Source organism: Notothenia coriiceps, unplaced genomic scaffold (genome assembly GCF_000735185.1).
Source record: "Notothenia coriiceps isolate Sejong01 unplaced genomic scaffold, NC01 NC01_scaffold00002120, whole genome shotgun sequence".
NCBI lineage: Eukaryota > Metazoa > Chordata > Actinopteri > Perciformes > Nototheniidae > Notothenia > Notothenia coriiceps.
The window spans coordinates 569-23807 of NW_011334821.1; the positions used below are offsets into that span (position 1 = coordinate 569).

General features: G+C 39.1%; 2 protein-coding genes and 1 pseudogene across 2 annotated transcripts in view; 1 reads left to right on the plus strand and 2 right to left on the minus strand.

Moving 5' to 3' along the window:
- The first annotated feature begins 1129 nt into the window (after window positions 1-1129).
- LOC104965744 (aprataxin and PNK-like factor) lies at window positions 1130-3369 on the plus strand. The gene is made up of 3 exons (XM_010794758.1): window positions 1130-1434; window positions 1624-1886; window positions 3234-3369. Exons 1-3 carry the CDS (start codon window positions 1372-1374, stop codon window positions 3367-3369), a joined length of 462 nt encoding a protein of 153 aa, XP_010793060.1. The 5' UTR covers window positions 1130-1371.
- An 8979-nt stretch (window positions 3370-12348) lies between these two features.
- LOC104965755 (prokineticin receptor 1 pseudogene) lies at window positions 12349-14441 on the minus strand (annotated as a pseudogene).
- A 6869-nt stretch (window positions 14442-21310) lies between these two features.
- snrpb2 (small nuclear ribonucleoprotein polypeptide B2) overlaps window positions 21311-23239 on the minus strand; it is a 7905-nt gene continuing 5976 nt past the window's right edge. The window contains exon 8 of the mRNA XM_010794780.1: window positions 21311-21364. Coding sequence (XP_010793082.1) covers window positions 21311-21364 — 54 coding nt within the window. The remainder of the gene's footprint in view (window positions 21365-23239) is intronic.

Consider the following 23239-nt stretch of genomic DNA (forward strand, 5'->3'; position numbering starts at 1 on the left):
CAATAATTGATATTGCGATTATTAAAAACGATTATCCATTTACTTAGAAAACATCCATTTATTGGAGAATTTTTTTTTTAACAGTATGTTTTTAACAGTTGATTGCCCTGAACTTTAAGTAGAATTCAACTAAAAAAAAAAATTAAAAAAAGTAATAAAAAAAAAGTAATAATAATAATACAAAAATAATCGTTTTATTTCGATTACGTTGTTTTCGTAATCGTTGCAAGCCATAATCGTAATTGCGATTAAAATACGATTAATTGAGCAGCCCTAGTTGTAGCCCCCTTGCCAGCGATTCTCTCTGACCATTCAGCAGTCGAGACTGTTTACGTCACTAGGTTAGCATACTCAGCCCGGTTGTTGGCCCGGTAAGAACCTCGATTTTGGAGGGCCAGGAAAAAGGTGAAAAAGTAGCCCTGAGCTGGAACTACCCCGAGTGGAAAAGCAAAAACAAGCGGGCCCGTGCTACGTGCTGCAGTGGAAAAGCGCCATTAGAGACTGACTTACTTTCTTGTTTGCCTACTTACCTACTAAATTACTGACTTACTTACTTACTTACTTACTTACTAACTTACTTAAGTACTTACTAACCACCTTACTTAGTCAGTTAGTAAGTTACTCTACTTTCTTATTTACCTACTTGCCTACTAAATTAGGTACTTAGTTAGTTAGCTACTTATCTACTAACTCACTGAAGTACTTACTGACTTACTCACTTACTTACTTATTTACCTACTTACCTACTATATTACTTAGTTACTTATCTACTTACCTACTAAATGACTCACTTACTTAGCTACCTATTTTAAATTAAAAGCTTTGTCTTTTATTATGTCTTGTGATCTCTTCACAAAATGAGTGTTGAGTTGTGTGTGGAAGTGTTAACAATTTCACCAAGAGGACATTTATCCTGTTCAATATTGTTTTACATATTCAGTATTTCACAATATTCAAAGATTAGAGACAAGTCTTAGATAAAAGATAAAGTTAAAAACAGATGTATTGGTTATTGTACTCCTATCGACGTTGTTTGTTGCTGTTTTTAACATTGAAGGCCACTACATTTTTTGTGCATTTCTGTGAAAAACAAGTTAATCAAAAACAACTTTCATATTTTCTCCCTCCATTTACGTTCAATCAGCTTTAAAGAGAAGTAAAGGACCTTCTTCCAGCTCTAAAGGACCTTCAACCAGCACTAAAGGACCTTCAACCAGCACTAAAGGACCTTCAACCAGCACTAAAGGACCTTCAACCAGCACTAAAGGACCTTCAACCAGCACTAAAGGACCTTCAACCAGCTCTAAAGCAGCAAAACAGGCCACGCCCACCAAGGCCTCCTCTTCTGAAGAGGAGCTCAGCGAGGAGGAAATGCCGAAGAAGAGAAGGAGGAAGATGAGTGATGAAGAGCAGGAAGCCACTCAGTCTAAAACAGTTGAGTTATTAGCGAGTACATGTGGTTATTGATGTTTTTTTACTGCACTTTGTGTTTGTTTGATCCCATTAATGTATTAATTGTTAATCCAAATAAGACTTACTCTCAGTCTTGAAATGTAAATGATCTACCTTATATGCTTTACACTTCACTAGGGACAATACGTTTACGTCTTTGTCCGTTCTCAGGATGTTCCTTCAGAGCAGCCTTCAGGTCGTCTTCAGAGCGAACCCAACAGATCTGGGATCAGCGACGAGTCTGACGGCTTCCCTATGGAGGAGGACGAGGAGGAAGGAGGAGCAGGAACATCTGCAGCAAACACCGAAACACAGACGAGTAAAATCAGTCAATCTGAGAACGAGGAGAAGGAGATGAAGAATGGACGACAGCAGACTAAACGAGCAGATGCCAGACTCAGGACGCCGTGTCCGTACGGGAAGAACTGCTACAGGTAAACTGAGAATCAACACAACAGCTGAGCTTCTTTAGAGCCCAAACAGAGAGTTTTTCTTTGATGTGAGAAGGGGATAAACATGAAACAAGGAACAAATGAAATAAAGCTTATCTGAGATCTCTCTCTGCTTTTAGCCTCGAGAGATCCTGCGTCTTCAAGATAAGATAAAGACTCGTCCAAAAACATAACAGCTAAAAAGGAAGTAAACCACAAAGTAAAGAAAATAATCTCACGGATTTACATTTTAAAGCTCCTAAACTAACGACATTCCCTTTAATTGGTGGGGAATCAGTCAAATCGTTGTCATTCACAGGATGACGAATCAGCTAAGTGTAGAGTCAACCAAATCCCCCAAAAAGGACACATCTCAAGTTTTTTAATTGTCATTTTTTCAAAGCTTTGGCCCTAAAAAACTGACCTTAATCGCGACAAAATAAACACAAAACTGTCTTCATGGATAAGATAAGATAAGAGGTACTTTATTGATTCAAAATTGGGACATTTTTGCATTGCAGCAGCATAAAAAACAACAAAACAAGGCATTGCACGTACGTAGAAATTAAAGAGTAGACATAAACAATACTAAAATGTAAACATCTCGAGATACAATTAAAACAGCATTAAAAAGTAGAAAATATACACAAATCGATAAACTCTTACAATAAAACGCTAGTGAAGGGCTTTAGACACAAAATAACATTTATCCAATATTTTTGATAATTTTGTGTTATTGTTACTATTAATATTGTCTTGTGGTTTTTGCAACTTATATATATAGAGAGATAATATATATATGGAGAATATATTCCATAAATATCTCTAGAAATGCTAATTCTAATTTTTTACACGACCTATTTGCCGTGACTTTCTTAAAAAATAAGTGCTCCATATTTGGAGGAAAACACAAATGGTCATCCTCGAATCGGACGGCTGAACCTTGTATGTCTGCCTCTGCCTCCGTATGAATGTGTGTGAATGTGTGTGAATGCTGACTTGTATATAATAATAATAATAATAACAATATATGACACTTGTATAGCACTTTTCTAGAAACTCATAGACGCTTGTGTACAGCGCTTTGAGGGGTTGTAAAGACTGGAACAAAGCTATATGAATGCAATCTATTTACCACCATACAGTATGTAACTCTAAAGGAACATTTTCCCCCAGTTTGTGCTTTAAATTCTCCAAAATGTCCAGTGTTTGGTCCTTTTTTAATAAAAATGCACATCCTGTAACGAGGGACACGCAGCAGATTGGAAACATGCTGTTCAAATGTTCAATGTGCAGACTCTCCATTATGTTTCTGAAGACCTCTCATCACCTTCCTGTTTGTTTCTGCAGGAAGAACCCGATGCATTTCCAGGAGAGCAGTCACCCCGGGGACACCGATTACGAGGAGGATGAGGAAGAGGAGGAAGATGAGACGCAGGAGGAAGACTTACCCGAGTGTCCTTTTGGCACCGACTGCTACAGGTGAGATATAACAGCATGGACTATAGAAGGAGGGATTGGAAGGCATGATGATGATGATGCCATTTAAGCCAAAATTAAATAAATAAATACATAAATAATTAAATAAATATATATACGTATATATATAAATATGCCTATGAAATAAATTCTGAAATAAATAAATGAGGTAATAAATATGTATACATTTACATTTAAATACACGTTTATTTATTTCAAGAGACTTTTATTTCATAATGACACATTTATCACAATTGCAATAAAGAGTTAAAATAATCGCAATTCAGTGCATTTTTCCACATGTGCAACCTTACTCTGGAGGATGTGTTTCAGAGTAAAACACACACACGTCCCACACACGTCCCACACACACACGTCCCACACACGTCGCACACACACACACACACACACACACACACACACACACACACACACACACACCATTGACTAACCAAACCTCTCTCCACTGATTTGAAGCGTGTCTCTCCTCGGCAGCATTTGCATTTTGAGGCCTTCAGTTGACATTTACTTAACGCTTATTTACGGACGACTCCCTCGACAATCTCTCGTGATTTAAGACGCCGCCGTGTCTCAACCTCAAGAGACCGTAAAAATGACGCCTCCTTTTCTTTCTTTCTTCAACACTGCTGTCCTTTCACCGATGAAAAACAAAAGATGTTGATGACTACTGATGGAAATGCAGTAGAAATCTAAATTATACATCTACATTTTGACATTTAGCTATAGCAGGGATGTCATTAGGGGCCCTGTTGGTCTATGCTGCGTCTATTATGAAGGTTATTATTAAAACTAGAAAGCCATTAGTGAGAGCAAACCTCTGCCTCGGCTGCACATCCTCATTCCTTCTTTTAATGAACAAATAATGGGCTTTCTGCATTAAAACACACACTTACGTTTAAACAATAATTAGATGAGTTCTAAATATCATGAACAAATTATAAAAATTATAAAAATGTTCAAAAGTGCTCCCTTGAAAAATGTAATTTGGTTCATGGATTCGATAATAATACATATCTTTGAAAGTCAAAGTCAGCTTTATTGTCAAAATGTCTACATGTGTTATACATACAGAAATCTCGAGATACCGTTTCCCGCAGTCCCACAGTGTGACATATATACATAAAACAAAATACAAAAAGGGCCTAGATAAACGGGGTATACAACTAAGTAATAGTTTAATAAGTGCTGGTTGATAATATATTTAAAAACACAGAACATGAATTCACATTAATGCAAGATTTGTTTGTGCAAAATAGAAAAATGTTCAAAGTACAGTTTCACTGGAGTAGCAGCGGAGATGGGTAGAAAAGTGGCTGGTGCTGGATGAGGGAAGGTTGTGTGTGTGGTGGGGGGTGGGGGGTTAGAGTCCAGGACCATTTGGGGCAGGGGGGAAAGGTGAGAGGCAGGGTGGAGAGGTCAGGGGAGAGATGTCAGAGAGGGGGAGAGATTTCGGGGTCTTAACCAGAAAAAGAAATGTCTCAAATGTAAAAAGAAGAAGAAGATGAAGAAGATATACAAATTAGAGTTACAATTTTTAACCAAAAAAAAGAAGAAAAATATGCACATAAATAAGTAGTTCATTATTCGATAGAGCGAATTTAAAGCAATATAAATTAATCTAAAATATGTAGATGGACATGTCCAATTGTCAAAAGGTTTTAACAGTAAGTGAAAAAGCTGGTTACTCATTATATTTTACAAGAAAACATTAAAGATGGTTCTAATAGCAATGCTAAAATGCTGATGTTTAGCAAGTCAAATACTGTCTGTTAGGTTAGCTTGGTGGCATGCTAATGTGCTAATTAGCAGTCAATGCACAGTACAGCAGAGGCTGATGGGAACACCATTTCTTCTGCAGGTTTTCAGTCAAAAAAACTAAGTATCTGACTCATTATGGATTACACGTTACATGTTACTTATTATTCGCTTTTATCCAAAGCGACTTAAATACCGTAATTTTCGGACTATAAGCCGCGCCTTTGTCCCTATTTTTCGACGCTGCGGTTTATATAACGGTGCGGCTAATCTATGGATTTGTACAGCTAACGGCCAACACCTTTAACTCTATGGGCTCTATGGCCGGTCCGCGGACCCCCACCTTTAAGCGGCGGGTTCCAGCAGGGAAAGCTGGAGGCCGGAAAAGAGTGAGACAGGTAGCGCGCAAAAGTAAAAGTGGAACCGAGAGTGGTATGCCGCTGCTGCAGCTTATATTCAGGTGCGCCTTATAGTCCGAAAATTACGGTACTCAATACTGTGGAAAATCCCCACAGGAGCAATTTGGGTTGAAGTGTCTCAGGGACACAACGACATGCTGACTGCAGAGGGGTTTGAACCTGTGACCCCCTGGTCCGAACACCAACGCACTAGCCCACTGCGCCACACAAAATGGATGATTTCACAATGCTAGCTGTCTACAAAGTCATTACTCTGTTAAATGATTCAGTCCATGGCTTAAAGAAAAGTGAATTTGATGACAAGTAGTGGCAGTTCCTCAACCAAAAACCTTATTTTAAAAACTGAAATGTCAAACTCCCCCCCCCCCCTTTCTCTGTCTGTATTTTCTATTCTTTCTACCTAAAGTAAAACATAAAGTTCTGCTGAATTCAAAATGAACTCCAGGAACAGCGGCAGATGAAATAAACACATTTCTCTTGTTGCACTTTAAGCCTTTTTGTGTTTCCTCCCCGTGTGACTCACTCACTCTGATAATGCTTTTACAGCTCGCTCTACCCGCACCGTCCACAAAAAGGTCGGCGGTGGTGAGGATGATGATGATGAAGAGGACGAGTACGACGACAGCTTCATCGATGACGACAGCGAGGATGCGGGCGATGACTCAGACTACACACCTCCTGTTTCTGACGACAGCGGTAAGGAGGACATCAAGGAGTTACAGAAGGAGGCAAAGACCTTCATGAAGACGAGGAAATAAATACACAACGTCTTGATTTTTGTTGTTTGTTTGTTTTTAATCTGAACCAGACAGATAAAGTGTAAATACATATTAATGTAAAGTGTCCCAAAAATGCTTGTGTTTGGATCTGATCTTCACTTTTAATAAAATGCAATTTATGTTAGTGTTGAGTTTATAGAATCTGGTCCCAACTGACCTGTGGAAATCCAACAAAAAGCCGTCCTTAAAACCATTATTTCTCCTTTTTAAATTCTGTCCTCAACATCAGAATCGAACAAGAACACAAATCAGATGTTTTATCAGCTCAGATGTGATCTAATCTAAGCCAGTGTTTTTCAAAGTGGGGGCCCCCAGGGGCTGCCAGGGGGCGCCAGGGGGGTCACTCAAAGTTTGAGGGAAACAGGATTTTTCTTTTTTTTTAAGTTTGTTTTTTTCTTAATGTTATTAATAACTGCATATCTATCAATCTATGTGTCCTTTGATGCCAATCTTGTCATATTTTTTGTTTTTGAATCACACAACCGCCCTTCAAGCCAATCAGAATCGAGCTGCCGCTACTGCGAGTGAAAATCTGCTCAGCTTGTGGANCTAGTGAATGTTTCGCTCTGCAGCTGGATGAGAGCACGGATGTAGCAAATGTCGCAACAGGGGGTCCCCGCCAGAGGATAATGCTATATGGGGGTCCTTGGCATGGCAAAGTTTGGGAACCCCTGAAAGCCATGCATTCAGAAACGTTGATATGTGCAACTATCAAAACCCTGAGGTCATTCTTCAGGTGATGCATTTATGTCTTCCTCTTGCTCTCTTTGTCTTTATTTTTGTTTTCCTTCTTCCCAAAAGTAGAACATTAGAGAGCTGATTTCAAAAAGCACTTATCTACGTCCACAGGTCTCATCTATAAGGGGAAAACCATCCAAAAGCTGTCTTTGAAACCAAATGCTCTCCCCCATATCTCAGTTTTTAGCACCTTTTAATTATTCTGTTTTCTGTCCCTAACATCACATTTAACAAGAACACAAATCAAGGGTTAATAAGCTCAGAAATCTTGTGTAAATCAATTAATTGAGTCCTTTATACAACTAGCAAAACAACCTAATACAGCCTCGGTCCTAAGCATTTTATATTCACACATTATGTCAAAAAATATCTTTCAAAAGTCATTTTAAAATGCACTCTGTGTCTCCACAGTGCTCACGTAGTAGCTGAAAACTGTCCCTAAGCTGACCCTGAAACCCAATGTTCTCCCTAAACCATTAGCTTTTAGCAACTATAATTACTCTGTGTACTGTCCTCAACGTTAGCATCTAACCTGAACCTGAACCTGAAGTCACTCAGCTTCAGAAATCCTTTTATTTTGTCCCATTTCTTCTGAGTGGACATGTAACCTCTTTGAAGCAATTAAAAATGAGTGGTGTATGTTTCCCTCGGTGGAACAACAACAGCTGTCGTCATATTGGCCTCAAACTAAACAGTGGATTAATACAAGTTTATGCCTGAAAAAGATCCCTCTTGCAGCTTTAAATCTATGTTTAATTAATAAATGTTTGAAGTGAAATACACAAGTTAAGGGCAAACTACTAACTGTTCTTTCTAAAGCACTGAAAACGCGATAAAGATTTGGATTTGTCCATTTTAATTGTATTTGTATAAGGTTTATTATTTTGTTTAAGTGTTTTTCTCAGTTGAAGCTCCATCTCTTCCTGTCTGGGATTGATTTTACTTGTGTAAATATGTACAATTACGGAGTAGATCTCTTATAATTGTTACTTAGTATGTTCTTATCCTTATTGAATACATTTATTGAAAACAAAAAAAGTCTTTCCTGTTTTGTTTTCTATTTCATCGTGATGTTAAACAGAAATGAATCACCAAATGTTTTGACTTGCCTTCCATCACACTCAGTTATTAGATTAATCAGCAAGAAAAATATGCACTTTACACAAGAGATAGTCACTCAGAGAATATCAGGTCATTCTGATGTAGAGTTTCAAAATAAAACATCTTTGATTATCTCATATATGAGCTAACGTCCCTCTATCTTTACATGTGAATATATACAAAACTGTCCATAATCAAAGACACATTTCACTTCAGGGGGATAGCAGACCACCTTAAATATTCACTCAGAGAATATCAGGTCATTCTGATGTACAGTTTCAAAGTAAAAGATCTTTGAACTCTCATATATGAGCTAACGTCCCTCTATTTTATAGCTTTATTTGTTCCTTGAAAGCCAAATCATTTTCTTTCAAAATTATGTAAAATTATGCAATAATGTGTTCATCTCTTTCATGTTAAAGCTGGTAAAGGTGGAGCCAATTGAAATTACTTTAATTTGCTGGGTAGCTTAACCTATAGTGATATATACTTCTGAAGAAATTGGAAACAGGACTCGGAGAGACACGAGGAGAGCTGGAGCTTTGTTTGGAGCTTCGGCCGGAGAATTCACAAGACAAGTCACGGGACCATACGGGTTGAGATGCCGCAATCAATTCTGAAGCACTCTTCTGTAGTTCAAAGTTTGAACTAGTTCAGAGTAGGGCTGCTCAATTAATCGTATTTTAATCGCAATTACGATTATGACTTGCAACGATTATGAAAACAACGTAACCGAAATAAAACGATTATTTCTTTATTATTATTTTTTTTACTTTTTTTTTTTTTTTCTGTTGAATTATTCTTGAAGTTCAGGGTAATCAACTGTTAAAAACATACTGTTCAAAACATTTTTCTCCAATAAATTGATGTTTTCAAAGCAAATGGATAATCGTTTTTAATAATCGTGATATCAATTATTGACCCAAATAATCGAGATTATGATTTTTGCCATAATCGAGCAGCCCTAGTTCAGAGTGTAATAATCAACATCCTTCATCAGCGAGACTAAACAAATATGGACGCTGAATCTAACTAGAGCTGTCGTCCATAGAAAAGAATGTGCGCCAGGGAACCTACGTTCCTAAAAAGAAGGGCTGCTAGATGTCCCTGAACAGTAAACTATCTCATGGCAGCTCGTGCTCCGTCATAAGCTGGCATCAACAATGAGCTTCCCCTGCTTAAGAGAGATAGCAGCAATACCCAAGGAAGTAGAACTTATGCCATGGGAAAGGAGACAGTGAGAAGAGAAAATTATGAACTGTGTCAAAGGTTGAATACCTAAGCAAATTATTCCCCAACAATAATAATAATAATTCATTCTATTTAGAGGCGCTTTTCAAATCACCCAAGGACANAATACCAAATATTTCCCCAACAATAATAATAATAATTCATTCTATTTAGAGGCGCTTTTCAAATCACCCAAGGACACCTTACAATTCCTAAAAAACATATTAATGAATATTATTTTTATATAATAAAGAGTAGAGGATAGATGCATCCAGAGAGCGTCACAGAAACGTCACCACATATATTAATTAACACACAGGGAGTTAATCCACACACTCAACATCAAACCACTTCCTGTTTCACCTCATTACTCCCTGCTGGAGAAACAACAACTCATATTTACTCATTACAAACAAACATCAGTAAAGGCCATGACTCTGCGAATTAGCTGATGGATGTTGAAATGTTTCTTTATTCGTTTGGAAAATGTTCCCTTTTTTTAATCCACAATTTACCATCTCGGATCAGCTGGAAAATGCTTCGCCAGGCAGTGAAAACGGAGCTGTTTTACTCGATGAAAATCATGGCAAAATGACTTTTTACAGATTTGTGATGACACAGAATAATGCTGCAAACATATAATGATTTTAGAGAATATGACGCATTGCTGTAGATAGAAATACCCAACTTTATATAAAGGAGTTCAAATGAACACAATCATAAACATCTACAGTAATAACATGTAACATACACTTTAAAACAGCAGTCAAATTAATCCCAAAACATCAAGCAGTAAAACACTGACAGGCAAGCTATGCACACCTTTACTAACATGTATTGTAAATGCAGGACTTTTACATGTAAGAGAGTATTTTCAAAGTGTCTTATTACTTTCATAGGTCTGGTTATTTCTTCCACTGCTGTTATCACTGAGAACAATTAAAAAGAAACCTCTCCAAATGTTACGGGTCTAAATTTGAAACCTAAAAACATTATATATTTACATTACTTAGCTAAGGGGGGATTTCAGGTTTGAAATACAATGAAATCAGATGCAGTAGAATCCAAACTGAGAGTTAACGTGATTATAAACGCCTTATCAATATTTGTCATTATATAATTTTTATCATTATTGTATACATTAAATAATAAACCCCCCACTTGTGGCTGCAGCCGTGCATTCACATCATGTTGCTCTAAATCACATGTGTCAAACTCAAGGCCCGGGGGCCAAATCAGGCCCTTGGTGGATTTAATTTCGGCCCGCAGGATAATTTCTAATTACTACTAGATCTGGCCCTCCGGTATATTGCACGCACACCTTCACTCCATCCTGAGGGTCTCCTCAGCTCAGAGCCTGAGCCCAAACATTGATGAACTTGCACCCAAGATGAGATGCCAAGTATCTGCTTGAACTAGCATCACAGAGCAGCACACTGAGCTCAATGGATGTTTCCATTGACTGAGGAAAATCTGCAGATAGAGCCATAAGAAATTAATGCAACTGATTATTTAATGTTTAAAGTTGTTTAGGCAATAATTTAAGCTTTGTTAGTTCCAGGTTTAATATGTGCAATAAGTTCATTTAAATACGTTCTGCAATAAACATTGAACCAGTCCGGCCTTCGACCAGTACCGATTTTTTTATTTTGGCCCTCTGTGTATTTGAGTGTGACACCGCTGGGCTAAATCAACAGGACAACAACGTGATTTCTTGAAGAGGCTGTTTCCTTATTTGTTGAATCGTTGTAGTCGTGCTTCCCTGTGATTGGCTCGGCTGTGATGACGCCACTGATGTGATTGGCTGAGAGAGTCTTTATTAATAAACACCACACCTTCTGATATATATCCTCTATATATATATCTCAGTCAGCAGCGTCTACTCTCTGCTATACTCGTAAATAAATCAAAAATAACATCAATCAACAATAACTGTTGTACTCATATGCGACGCACATTTCTCAGCAAAAAACGTCTAACGCATGAACTCTCCTAAAGCATTCATCTGGTTGCATCTTTAGAACTTATTTAACTTATTATCTTAATAGTTATAGTTAATTGTGTTTCACTGTATAATATTGAACCTTACATAATGTTTCTTTCACCTGCACTATTTTATTCAAATTAATCGTACTGTTTCATTTCAACTATTTTTATTTTGGTATTATTATTATTATTTTGTCGTCTTATGTCCTTTATATAATATGATGGAATGTTGGAGGACTCAATTTTAATATCACACCGGTGTTTACTGGAACCTTTTAGCTTGAAGCAAAACCTACGCTTAAATCTAGTATTTCTACAAACTGTGCACAGCTCTTCTGAAACAGAACTTCTCACACGTTACCTTGCACAGCATCTGGATTCTTGCAATATCACAATATCACAACATCACACCTATCTTGCTTAAACTAATGCGTTTGTGAATGGACCAATCAGCGTCCTCCATGCCTGTGAGGATCTATAGAGCAGCAATTGTTTTTGTGTGACGCAACACAGAGAGGCGGCTGTTCCTTCAAAACAACAGTGATGGTATTTATTAATTGAAGGAAGAACAAAGAATGGCACTGAAGGCTTTCCTCGATGAAAAAGACGGTTTTTAATCTTCTCCTAGTGGACTTTCCCAAGAGTTTGACTGACAATGGATTCATCCAATCACCTGCCAAGTATTTTTTACTTGAGTGCCTTTTCCAAACAGTTTCTAATGACATCTCAGATGCTTTTGTACTTGAAAGTGCCTCCATCTCCCGGTTGGACGATACGACTTTGAATGATCCCATGTTGGCGCTTCTTTGATGAGATTCTGGATGTTTAAGCAGATCTTGTAGTTATTTAATTGCTCTTTTTACAGTTTTATTATTATTATGCTGCTGTGTTTATTGTATTTTTGTAACTTTGGCACAACAATTTCCTTCGGGATAAATAAAATCCTATCACATCTCATCCAGTGTGCTGTTAAAATAGTCCTATATTTGCGTCCTATGTCCTATATTTTGACTTCAGCCTCCCTCCCTCCGTGTCGTCCGTCACTCGGAGAGACAAAGTCCGTGTCTCGGTTTCGACCGAAGACTTTGCCGGAACAAAAGTCACCAGCCTCAGGGGGAACTTTCCCGCTTTCTTCAGGCGCTTGGTGTTTTTTCGTACGCTCATAAAGCAGAGGGTGTTGATGACCCCGTTGCTCATCGCGAGGCACTCGATGATGTAGAAGACCACTAAGGAGTTCCTGTCCCTGGATATAAGGGTGGGGTAAAAGTCCCTCAGTAGGGCGTAACCGTAATATGGCGCCCAACACAGGACGTAGGCGACCAGCACCAGAACCAGAACCACCACCGTCCTCCGTCGACTCTGCAGCCGCTTCTGGATCTGCTGCGTCTGGAAACCGGGAACGTCTTTGAACCAAAGCTCCCTGGAGATCTGGATGTAGCAGACGGCCATGACGGTGACCGGGACCATGAACTCCAGGGCGAAGATGAGCAGGAAGTAGGAGCGGTAGTAAAGCTGCTGGTCCACGGGCCAGATCTGAGCGCAGAAGGTCTTGTGGGAACGACCCTCCTTGTGGGGGTACTTGGTCTCAGAGAACATCAAGGCGGAGGGGATGGAGATGAAGATGGGGACGATCCAGACGGTCAGGATCACGCAGTACGCCGTCTGGTGCTTCATACGAGGCCTCAGAGGGTAGAGGATGGCCATGTACCTGCACACAGGAAGAGAGACACACGCTGAGATCCAGAGATGGCAAAAGTACACACATCCTTTCCTCAAGAAGAAGTACAGATACTCGTATTTAAAAATACTCTGGTAAAAGTAGAAGTACTCTTGAGGAAAGGATGTGTGTACTTTTGCCATCTCTGGATCTCAGCGTGTNTTCCTCTGCAGGTTTCCCGGTTTCAAAGAGGTGCGACTCGTCCCGGGGAAACACGACATCTCCTTCGTGGAGTTTGAGAGTGAAAACCAGGCGGGCGTGGCTAAAGACGCGCTGCAGGGCTTCAGGATCACAGCCACCTGCGCCATGAAGATCACGTACGCCAAGAAATAGATCCCCGGAGTTTAATCCAGGGACGCAGAGACTCTGTGAGGGGGGGGGATGGGGGTCCCTTTCTGTCCGTTCGTTTTTATTTCTGTAAATCGTACATCTCCTCCTTTTTTCTTTTTTTTCTATTATTACTTTTTGTTGGGTAAATTGTCGTTGTTGAGGTCAGGCGAATGATCACTGGCCTACATCTTTTTTTGTAAAATAAAAGGCTTTTACATATATGTTGTTTTTAGATGTGTTTTATTCCTGGATTTTCATTATCAATGTATTTATGGGCTGAGAACAAGAACACCTTCAACTTTTGATATTAATCATGAGATACAACGGCAATGCAAAATATACAATCTACATGTGTTTCTTCCCCATTAACGGGACAGCTTAAAAGAAACACAACTCTGAAAGGTCAGACTGAGCACTACTTTCTTCATGTTATTGCCTTGGTGCTTTTGATTATCCATAAAACGGCATGCAGATGTAACGTGCATTTTGTTAGGACATATTCTGCACATTTCCAGGTGTATATCAGTATGTAGTGTCTCTACTTTAAAGAGTCCTCTCCTGCTGATGTTCAGGTGTATATCAGTATTTAGTGTCTCTACTTTAAAGAGTCCTCTCCTGCTGATGTTCAGGTGTATATCAGTATGTAGTGTCTCTACTTTAAAGAGTCCTCTCCTGCTGATGTTCAGGTGTATATCAGTATGTAGTGTCTCTACATGTCTCCTTCCTTTAATGTTCAAAAAGCTCTTTATTTTTCTCATACTGCCTGTGCTGCAGCACCTCTTTTCACCCTCTGTCTGAAACCAGAGCCCAGTCTGCTCTGATTGGTTAGCTGGCTGGCTCTGTTGTGATTGGTCAACCGCTTAGAGATGTCCCGCCCCTTAGCCACAAACGCCTATAACACTACAGGAAAGTGAAAACCTCCAAAAAACAAAAATGTTCAAACTGAATGAGTAAAAATTACTATAATATAATCTTCTACCGCAATAAAATGCGACATACACATGATTGTCGCAGGAATATTAACCCAGAATAATAAAAGTGAAACACTGACGGGAAACATTTGACTGCAAAAGGAAGTATTTTCCTAGGAACATTCTGCTGATCATTCTTCATACTTTTACTGAAGAAAGGGTTTTGAATGTCACTTGTTCTGAAGTCACTTCTGTCATACAAACATCCGGTTTTAATTGGACTGTACTGTGTCTGTGTACGTCTTGAAGATGTTAAGACCCTTCAAATCCTGAATGTGACATGGACCAGAAATGTTGCCGAGCTCCTTCTCATCATTTACTCCTGCTCTAATCTGACCTCGGGTAATAATGAGGCCATGTTGAATGGAATACGTGGAGGCATTTTCAGCATTTGTACATTAAATGCATATGACCCCACAAGCTGAAGAGCTGTCAAGATGGCATATCTGCAGCGAGGCGCATTGTTATTTTCCTGTTGAGCAATTTGGAAGAAGACGTGTCCAAATGGATGAGACATATTTGAGGCACTCTATTAATTATTTTGTGTGTCTGTGTGTGTGTGCGTGCGTGCGTGCGTGTGTCATAATGGCAAAAATACCTACTGTAGCAGGAGCTATCACAGGAGCAGATGTCATCACTATGCCTAGGTGTTTATGTGAGTATAATCAGGAACATTCACATAAAAAGTATAATAAGTGTCCCTCCAGTTGTATTTTGTAACATCAGATTATTATTACTCGTGCATTTATAAAAAAATAAAAGGAGTTGACTGTGGTAGTCTGTTGACGTGGAGCTCATTTAGGACTAATAATTAAGAGACCAAAGTGACACTTTAACAATATTTGATTTTCCAACCAACGGTCCAAAACTCAATATTATAACAACACATTACAAGTTTGACATTATTCAAAAGGAATAGCGGCAAACCCTCACATCTGTGAACTAGATAAGGAGATGTTTGACTTGATAAATGACTTAAAACATCGAATTGCTCCCTATAGTCATCTTTAAAGTGGCTTGATTGAATAAAACAAATCGTTTCAGCCGTATAAACTGTAAGTATTTATAATCAGTCATGTTTAAAGACAAGATGGAGCTTTAATCATCCCCGTAGTGAAATTCTGAATTTTTGATGAGATGTTGGTTTGTTTCTTTCTCTAAATCGGCTTTAATGGTCACCTTGCGCGAGTCCCTATATGTGTGCGTGTTGGTTCGCTAGATGACGTGAACGCGCCTCGCGATCTTTCTGTCATTCAGTCCATCAGAGCGCGCGGAGAAGCAGCTCCAGGTCTGTATCCGAGAATATTATCTCCTTTATTTAAATTAAACCTTAGTGTTCAGACAGCTCGTCCTTTTATGTATTCAATTGTGTGATTTAATTTAATTAGGCTTTCAATTAATGATGTGTGAGGTCAGTTGGAGGATCACGGAGAAACCTGCATGTCTTTTTTATTTAAACGTAGATTTAGACCGAAAAACGTTCTGTTCGTTCTAAAGGTTATTTGATATTTATAAAGACGCAAATGGATGTCCATAATTAACCTTAATTTGACATGGTTCAGCACGTGATTCCTGCAGGAATATTTTGTTTAGATTAATATTGTAATTTGAAGTATTTATAAGTTTCCCTCCCGGATCTCATCCACTTCTTATATTGATGTTTGTTTCATATCTTATTTTTATACCTGACGAGATTGCCAGGGGACCTTAACGGGTCGTAGAGAGATTTGGAAACACCTCAAGTAAAACATATTTTCAGATAAAATTAAATATTGTATTATTATGAGTTTCTTATTATCACAATTAAGACATAATTAGGTATAGTTTCTACAGTGAAACTCACGTCATGTCAAGTCATAAGCAGATATAATATTATTTTAATGATGAAACAAATTAAATTATCAAGTATTGAAAAATGGCATTCACATTTCATTAGATCGCACTTTATTCTCAGAAACCTAACAATATCATGTCATTTTAAGTGTTTTTAATTTGTTTCTGGTAGAAAACATGTTGAGTTACAATTTATATAGTTGGGGAATGTATTATAAATCATGATTAAACAATTATCTTTTATGTCAACTTTGTCAATGTGATCATTAATATTTTTAAAGAGGACATATTATTCTCATTTTCAGGTTCATATCAGCATGTAGTGTCTCTACTTTGACATGTCTCCATGCTTTAATGTTCAAAAAGGTCTTTATTTTTCTCATACTTTCTCATTTCTCGTGCTGCAGCACCTCTTTTTACCCTCGGTCTGAAACCAGAGCCCAGTCTGCTCTGATTGGTTAGCTGGCCGGCTCTGTTGTGATTGGTCAACCACTTAAAGATGTCCGTCCCCTTAGCCTATCAAGTACAATGCTCGCGAGTGTATAGTGATATCACTATGTTCTGGAAGAAAACAAAGGAATCCAATAGAGTGGCGAAGTCACGCCCATCTACTTCCGCTTCATGGGACCTTATTACGGAAATATTATGTATTGAAGTAAATGGAGAGAGAAAACTTATCTTTCGATCCCGTTTGAATTGTGCCATGAATTACACATATGATGTTTGTCAATCTTAAAAAATAATTTCCATGTCAAAAAAGCCACAGTTTGTCTTAAAACTGTTGAAATATAAGACTATGAAAAATACGAAACTAGAAAGACTACAAATCCCAGAGTCGCGTACATTAACGTTACACATTACACTCATGTTACTCACCGAAACCTTGTAAAGCCGGTCCCGCATGCTGACTCTTACGGAACCGACTAACTCCCCTTTCGTGTCTGTACAGTTCTCAACATGGCCAGACTTGTATTGATTTTCACCTCTTTTAATACTTTTCACTTCATTCTGAAAATATAGAGGTGAAATGTGCCAACGTGACGGCCGTCTTGGTGTTGGTGATGTATGCAAGACCAGAGTTGTAGTTCATTGAGCGCTTCACACAAACAATGTGTTACTTCACAGTTTTACGACACATTTTTCTTTTTTTGACTTGCAAAATTATCTTTTAAATTGACAAACATCATATGTGTAATTCGTTGCACAATTCAAACGGGATCAAAAGATAATCTTTCTCTCTCCATTGACTTCAATACATGATTTTTCCGAAATAAGGTCCCATGGAGGTCCCCCGGAAAGGGAGGGACTTCGCCTCTCTATGGAGGTGTTTCAATCGGGGGGGGAGTGTGGACAGAAAGTCCCTCTGGAGGGAACACAGGGATTTTAGGCTTTAAAGACCATTTACATGCAAAAAAAACTAAACCCCAAAATGCATAATAGGTCCTCTTTAATATGAGTCATGAATCTTAATATTTTTTATCCCTTCATCTATTAATTGGTCAATAAAACACTTCCATAGTCTGGTCAAATTGATTAAGGATCCCCTGTTTTGATCTAATATAATCTAATATAATTTAATATCTCTACAGCAGGTATGAATTAATACTTCCATTAGCTGTACAAATAAGCGACTTTAACTGTCACTACAAAATCTTCCTTAAAACAGATTTCCAATGCATGACTTTTGTTTATGACAGAGTGATTTGACAGTGTGGATTTAATAACTTTGCTTGACTTTAATTCCTCTCTTGATAAATCTTGGTAAACAAACCTCTTGTGTCGGGCAGTAAAAGATTCTTTCAGATGTCAGAGCTAAGACATTCCCCGACCTGCGGACAAATCTAACAAGAGGACTACACATGAACACTGTAACCTAGCAACACCATCAGCAAAACTACGAAACACGTGAGTCAAAGCCCTCAGAGGTCTGGAGTCACACTGAGCGGCCAAACAGCTCTCTGTGTGTCCAACACTGTATCTAGAGTCTTTACGGTAAAAGTGTCAGAGTCGGTGCCGGTGTGATTTACAGAAAGTCAAGCAGTAATGTTTTCACTGACGCACAAGAGCCAAATAATCTTCCCATTCAACTCGCAAACAAAAATAACTCTGTATCGTTAATCCTTTGTTATCTCCTGGTGTTCATTTTTGTTCAAGATGCTGTTTTTTTCTTTCCTGTAGTGTGTTATGTAGGTTTTTGTGCATGTAAATAGCCTGCAAAGGCTAAAAAGTGAGTTTCTCCTCCCTTGCTGAAATGTTTCCATTGGACTCTATTTCTGGAACATAGTGACATCACCATGTAACACTCGCGCTTCTATTGGATAGCGCTCCAACACATTGTACGTGATAGGCTAAGGGGTGGGACATCTCTAAGCCGTTGACCAATCCCAACAGAGCCGGCCAGCTAACCAATCAGAGCAGACTGGGCTCTGGTTTCAGACAGAGGGTGAAAAGAGGTGCTGCAGCACAGGCAGTATGAGAGGAATAAAGAGCTTTTTGAACATTGAAGCATGGAGACATGTCCCAGTAGAGGCACTACATACTGATATGAACCTGAAAATGAGCAGAATATGTCCTCTTTAAAAGCTGAGATTAGAAGTTCATTCTTGACCGTGGAACAGTAGATTTATTTGATCTAGGAGTACAATAGAAAAGTCATCATGTAGTTGTTGCTTTTCTGATTAATATGCTTTTACGCTTGCTGTTTATTCTGCGTTACTGATTTTTTATTTTATGATTTTTAATGATGCACTTTCCTGCAGACATTTCCACCTCAGCATGTTGACCTAAATCAAAATGGACAACAGGACCAACAGCAGCTTGGGTCTACCGGACTACTTCCTGTCTGGCGACGTCCTGGACTACGAGATTCCTCTGGACGAGATCCCGGACACCACCCAGGGCCGAGCCTTCTTCGTGGCCACCATCGTCATCGCGGTGGTTCTGGTGGGCATCATGTTGGTTTGTGGCGTGGGAAACTGCCTGTTCATCGCCAGCCTCGCTCGCTACAAGCAGCTCCGAAATCTCACCAACCTGTTGATCGCTAACCTGGCTGTTTCGGACGTGTTGGTGGCGACCGTTTGTTGCCCGTTTCTGCTCGACTACTACGTGGTGAAGCAGCTGTCCTGGAATCACGGACTTCTTCTCTGCGCCGCCACCAACTACCTGCGCACCGTCTCCCTCTACGTATCCACTAACGCTCTGCTGGCCATCGCTGTGGACAGGTGAGACAACTACACCTTCATCATGGAGTTTAAAGGGGAGCTATTATGCAAAATCTAATTGTTCATGTCTCTTCTACATCAACATGTGTCCCCTCTTCTTCATGTCTCTTCTACATCAACATGTGTCTCCTCTTCTTCATGTCTCTTCTACATCAACATGTGTTCCCTCTGTGTAAAGAGACTCTGAAAGTTTCAGGAACAAAGATTCTCTCTCTTTTTGTCCTGATCCATTTATATGAAAACCTGTCTGAAAATGAGACGACTTCAGTTTTGGACACTTTATTAGATGTCTAAACGATGTTTTGGGCTTGTGTAACCATTAGCCAATCACCAAACCAAGGGTACCCCCCCCCCCCCCCCCTTATCACCTGAATCTCCTCCTAGAGCACCATTGTGTTCTTTGTAACCAAATATCTCTCAGAGGGGCGTGGGGAGGGGCTCCTTATTTTCATTATGGGATGCTGCAATGATCTGTTTGGTATTTGGAGCCAAACACTTCAGAGACATGTTCTGTATATATCTGAGACCTATAATATATTGATGAAAAACAGTATAATAGGGGACCTTTAAAGAGTGTGGCGGAAATGTATAGAGACTAACTAACAAATAATAAGATGGTGAGGAAACCTTACGTTATACTGAAATGAAGATTCTTGGAATAAGACTTTTAGGGAGTTTATTCGTGCAAGAAGGTACATCAATAAGCCCCTGTCACACTGTCCCGAAATTGACACCCGATGGACACATGAATATAGAATTGTGAATTTCGCACGAAGATGGCCCCGAACCACACACGAAGGCAACATTTACATTACATTTAAGACATACAACTGCAACGAAAGTAACAAAAACGATTATGTTAAAGTACTATGATACTGTACTGATATTTTCAGACTTTTTTCTTTACTTTCTCCGTCTTTATATGTAGAAGATATTAAGTTTTCTCCGTAATGTTGTTTCCATAGCAACAACAACTTCCTGTCAACTCGCCTTCAAAATAATATTTTATATCCTTTTCAGTTTCACAGAACACAACTTGGGTTATTTACATAATATGTTTACATGATTTTGTTGTGCAATAAAACAACCCGATGGACACACGATAAAGGAAAAGTTCAAATTCGGAGGCTCTGACGTAACAACATTGGAGACATGTGAGGGCATCTTAAGCCTGTATGGAACCGCCGGTGGAGTTTCTTAGGCTCCGGCAGCAACTTCGTGAGCGGTGGCAAAATCTTTGGCATGCCAAAAAATTGCCGAAGGACCTTGCGAAGGTTCATTTTCGTGTTGAATTCGTGTGTCAATTTTGCCCTTCGTAAGGCCATCGTGAGAGCATCTTGTTATTATCGGTGTCATCGGGAATTCGCCCCGATCAGAGTGAGGGCGAATGCCCGATGGCACCGATGATAACAAGATGCCCTCACGATTTGACAAGATGCCCTCACGAGTGCCTTACGAAGTTGCCGCTCACGAAGTTGCTGCCGGAGCCTAAGAAACTCCACCGGCGGGCATGCGATGGCTTAAGATGCCCTCACGAATGGCCCGATGTTGTTACGATCAGAGCCGAATTTGAACATTTCCTTAATCGTGTGTCCATCGGGTGTCAATTTCGGGACAGTGTGACAGGGGCTTTACAGAGTGTCAAGCAGTCTGCAGCGAAGTACAAAAGGACAGACACCTCTTTGGCTTAAGTTCAGAACCTTTATTGCCAGAAAAATAGGCAATTTAATGATTGCTCCACATCGAACAGATCTCTTTTGATGATTTACGTTTGCCTACAATAAAAGCTTCTTCAGGGCCTTCTCTCAGCTCCTGAACCAGATCCATCATCGGCAGACGCTGAGACTTTATGACAAGCAGCCCTCCATGTTCCATTTATCAATGCTGACAACCTCCGTCATCTATAAACAGCATGTGCAGGGAGGGAAGATGGATAATCTCTGTTTATCCGGGACAGTCACAGTGGTTCCAGTTTCCCTCGTTAGTCTGTAGACCAGCTGAACATCTTCCACTGGGTCTCATTGTGTCCCAGCTGTGCATCAAGTGTGCAGCTAATATACAGCTTAATCCATCAAATCAACAAATTATAGTTTTTCTGGTCAGTTCCCAAAGTGAGGCTCCAGCTGTTTGCAACACTTACGTCAGCTTCTTGATTAAAATGTCTCCTCTCAAAGTGGAAAACAGCCCTGAAAAACCTCTTGAGAAAGGTGTAATTACTTAAGCTACTGAAGATGTTGATACATTTTAGATTATTGAATGATTACCAAGGCTGAAACAATGAGTTAATTGGTTGGTTAGCATTTCTTTTAAGGACCATTTAATTATAAGAATTGTGCTTTGGTTCCAGCTTCTCAAATGTGAATTCTTTTAAATGATTATTTTCTGGATATCTTAGTAGTCTTAGAGGGTCTCGTGCTTTAGGAAATGATGATGGTATCAAACAATAACCATTCAAAAGTCTGTTATGTCCTGCCACAAAATCGTGCTTGTGTACAGCCAGATGTCTGAAAGGACTACTCTTGGTTTGAAAAGTATTTCAAGCTTTTAGGTTTCAGAAAGTCCTCTTTACAAATAGCTGTTATTATGTATAAATGGTTTGTTTTGTATGTAGAAAAAAGCTGTAGTGGTGAAGTCAGACTGAAAGAGACTGTCAGCAAAAGTTCAATACATTCAATACGTTCAATACAGCAGTCACTGGTCAAATAAACTGGAAGCTCAGCATCAAGATGTGTGCAGACTTCAAAAGGAACAGGTTCCTGTTTCGGTGCACAATAACGGCTCGATCAAGCTGAAATCCTCAGGCTATGTTTAGCTTTAGCAAAGCTATTCTTTTAACTTCTCACTTCTACAGCCTTCTCCACAGGTGCATGGGTATTCAGGGGTATTTTCTGTTCATGGGTATGTTTATGTCATGATTTTAGTTTTGTGTGTGTATAATTTCCTGTTTTATTTTAACAATTTATACCACCACTGAATGTTATGTTGCTTCATTAATCTACATAATAAGGAGTCATAGTCTTTTTAGAGTTTTACTAAACCTCTATTGTCAGTGAACTTAAATATTGTGAGGTAGTAAACAAAATACCTAACTGCATATAAAAGCTATATTTACAAAAACTTGTGTACGTGTCTTCAATGCCTAAAAGTAAAGTGGAAAAATACCTCACATTTCCAGGTCAGGCCGAACACACCCCATGTGCTTCAGTTGGTCCTTCGGAGTATTTGATTCAGAAAAACATTATTTATTTGCATTACTTTACATAGTGGAATTTCAGGTTTGATTCAGTGTGTTTCTCTCTTCCTGTGTGCAGGTACATGGCCATCTTTACTCCACTACTTACAACGACTTTTTACTTTGACTTCTTACATTTTGAACACTAATACCTGTACTTTCTACTTCTCACATTTCCCAAACAGGCTGGTTCCTTTAGTTTCAATGTGTGTTTGGTGGCGTGATCATTATTATTTAGAGTCATTACGTGCCTATTGATTTGAACACGATCCGTGTATCCATCATTTCCTGGTCTTCTCTAAAGAAGAGGGACCAATGAAAACGTTGTCATGTTGCCGTTGGTCACCATGGAAACATTCATTAGCTAACAATGACATTATTGTTCTATTACAAGTGAGGTTCTTACCCTTCTTACCCTCGTTACCTCTGCCCGTCCTACCACCTGTTCTCTGGACCCTATCCCCTCAAACCTCCTTCAGACTATCGCTCCTGATATTCTACCATTTCTCACCCATTTCATCAACACTTCTCTAACTTCTGGTCA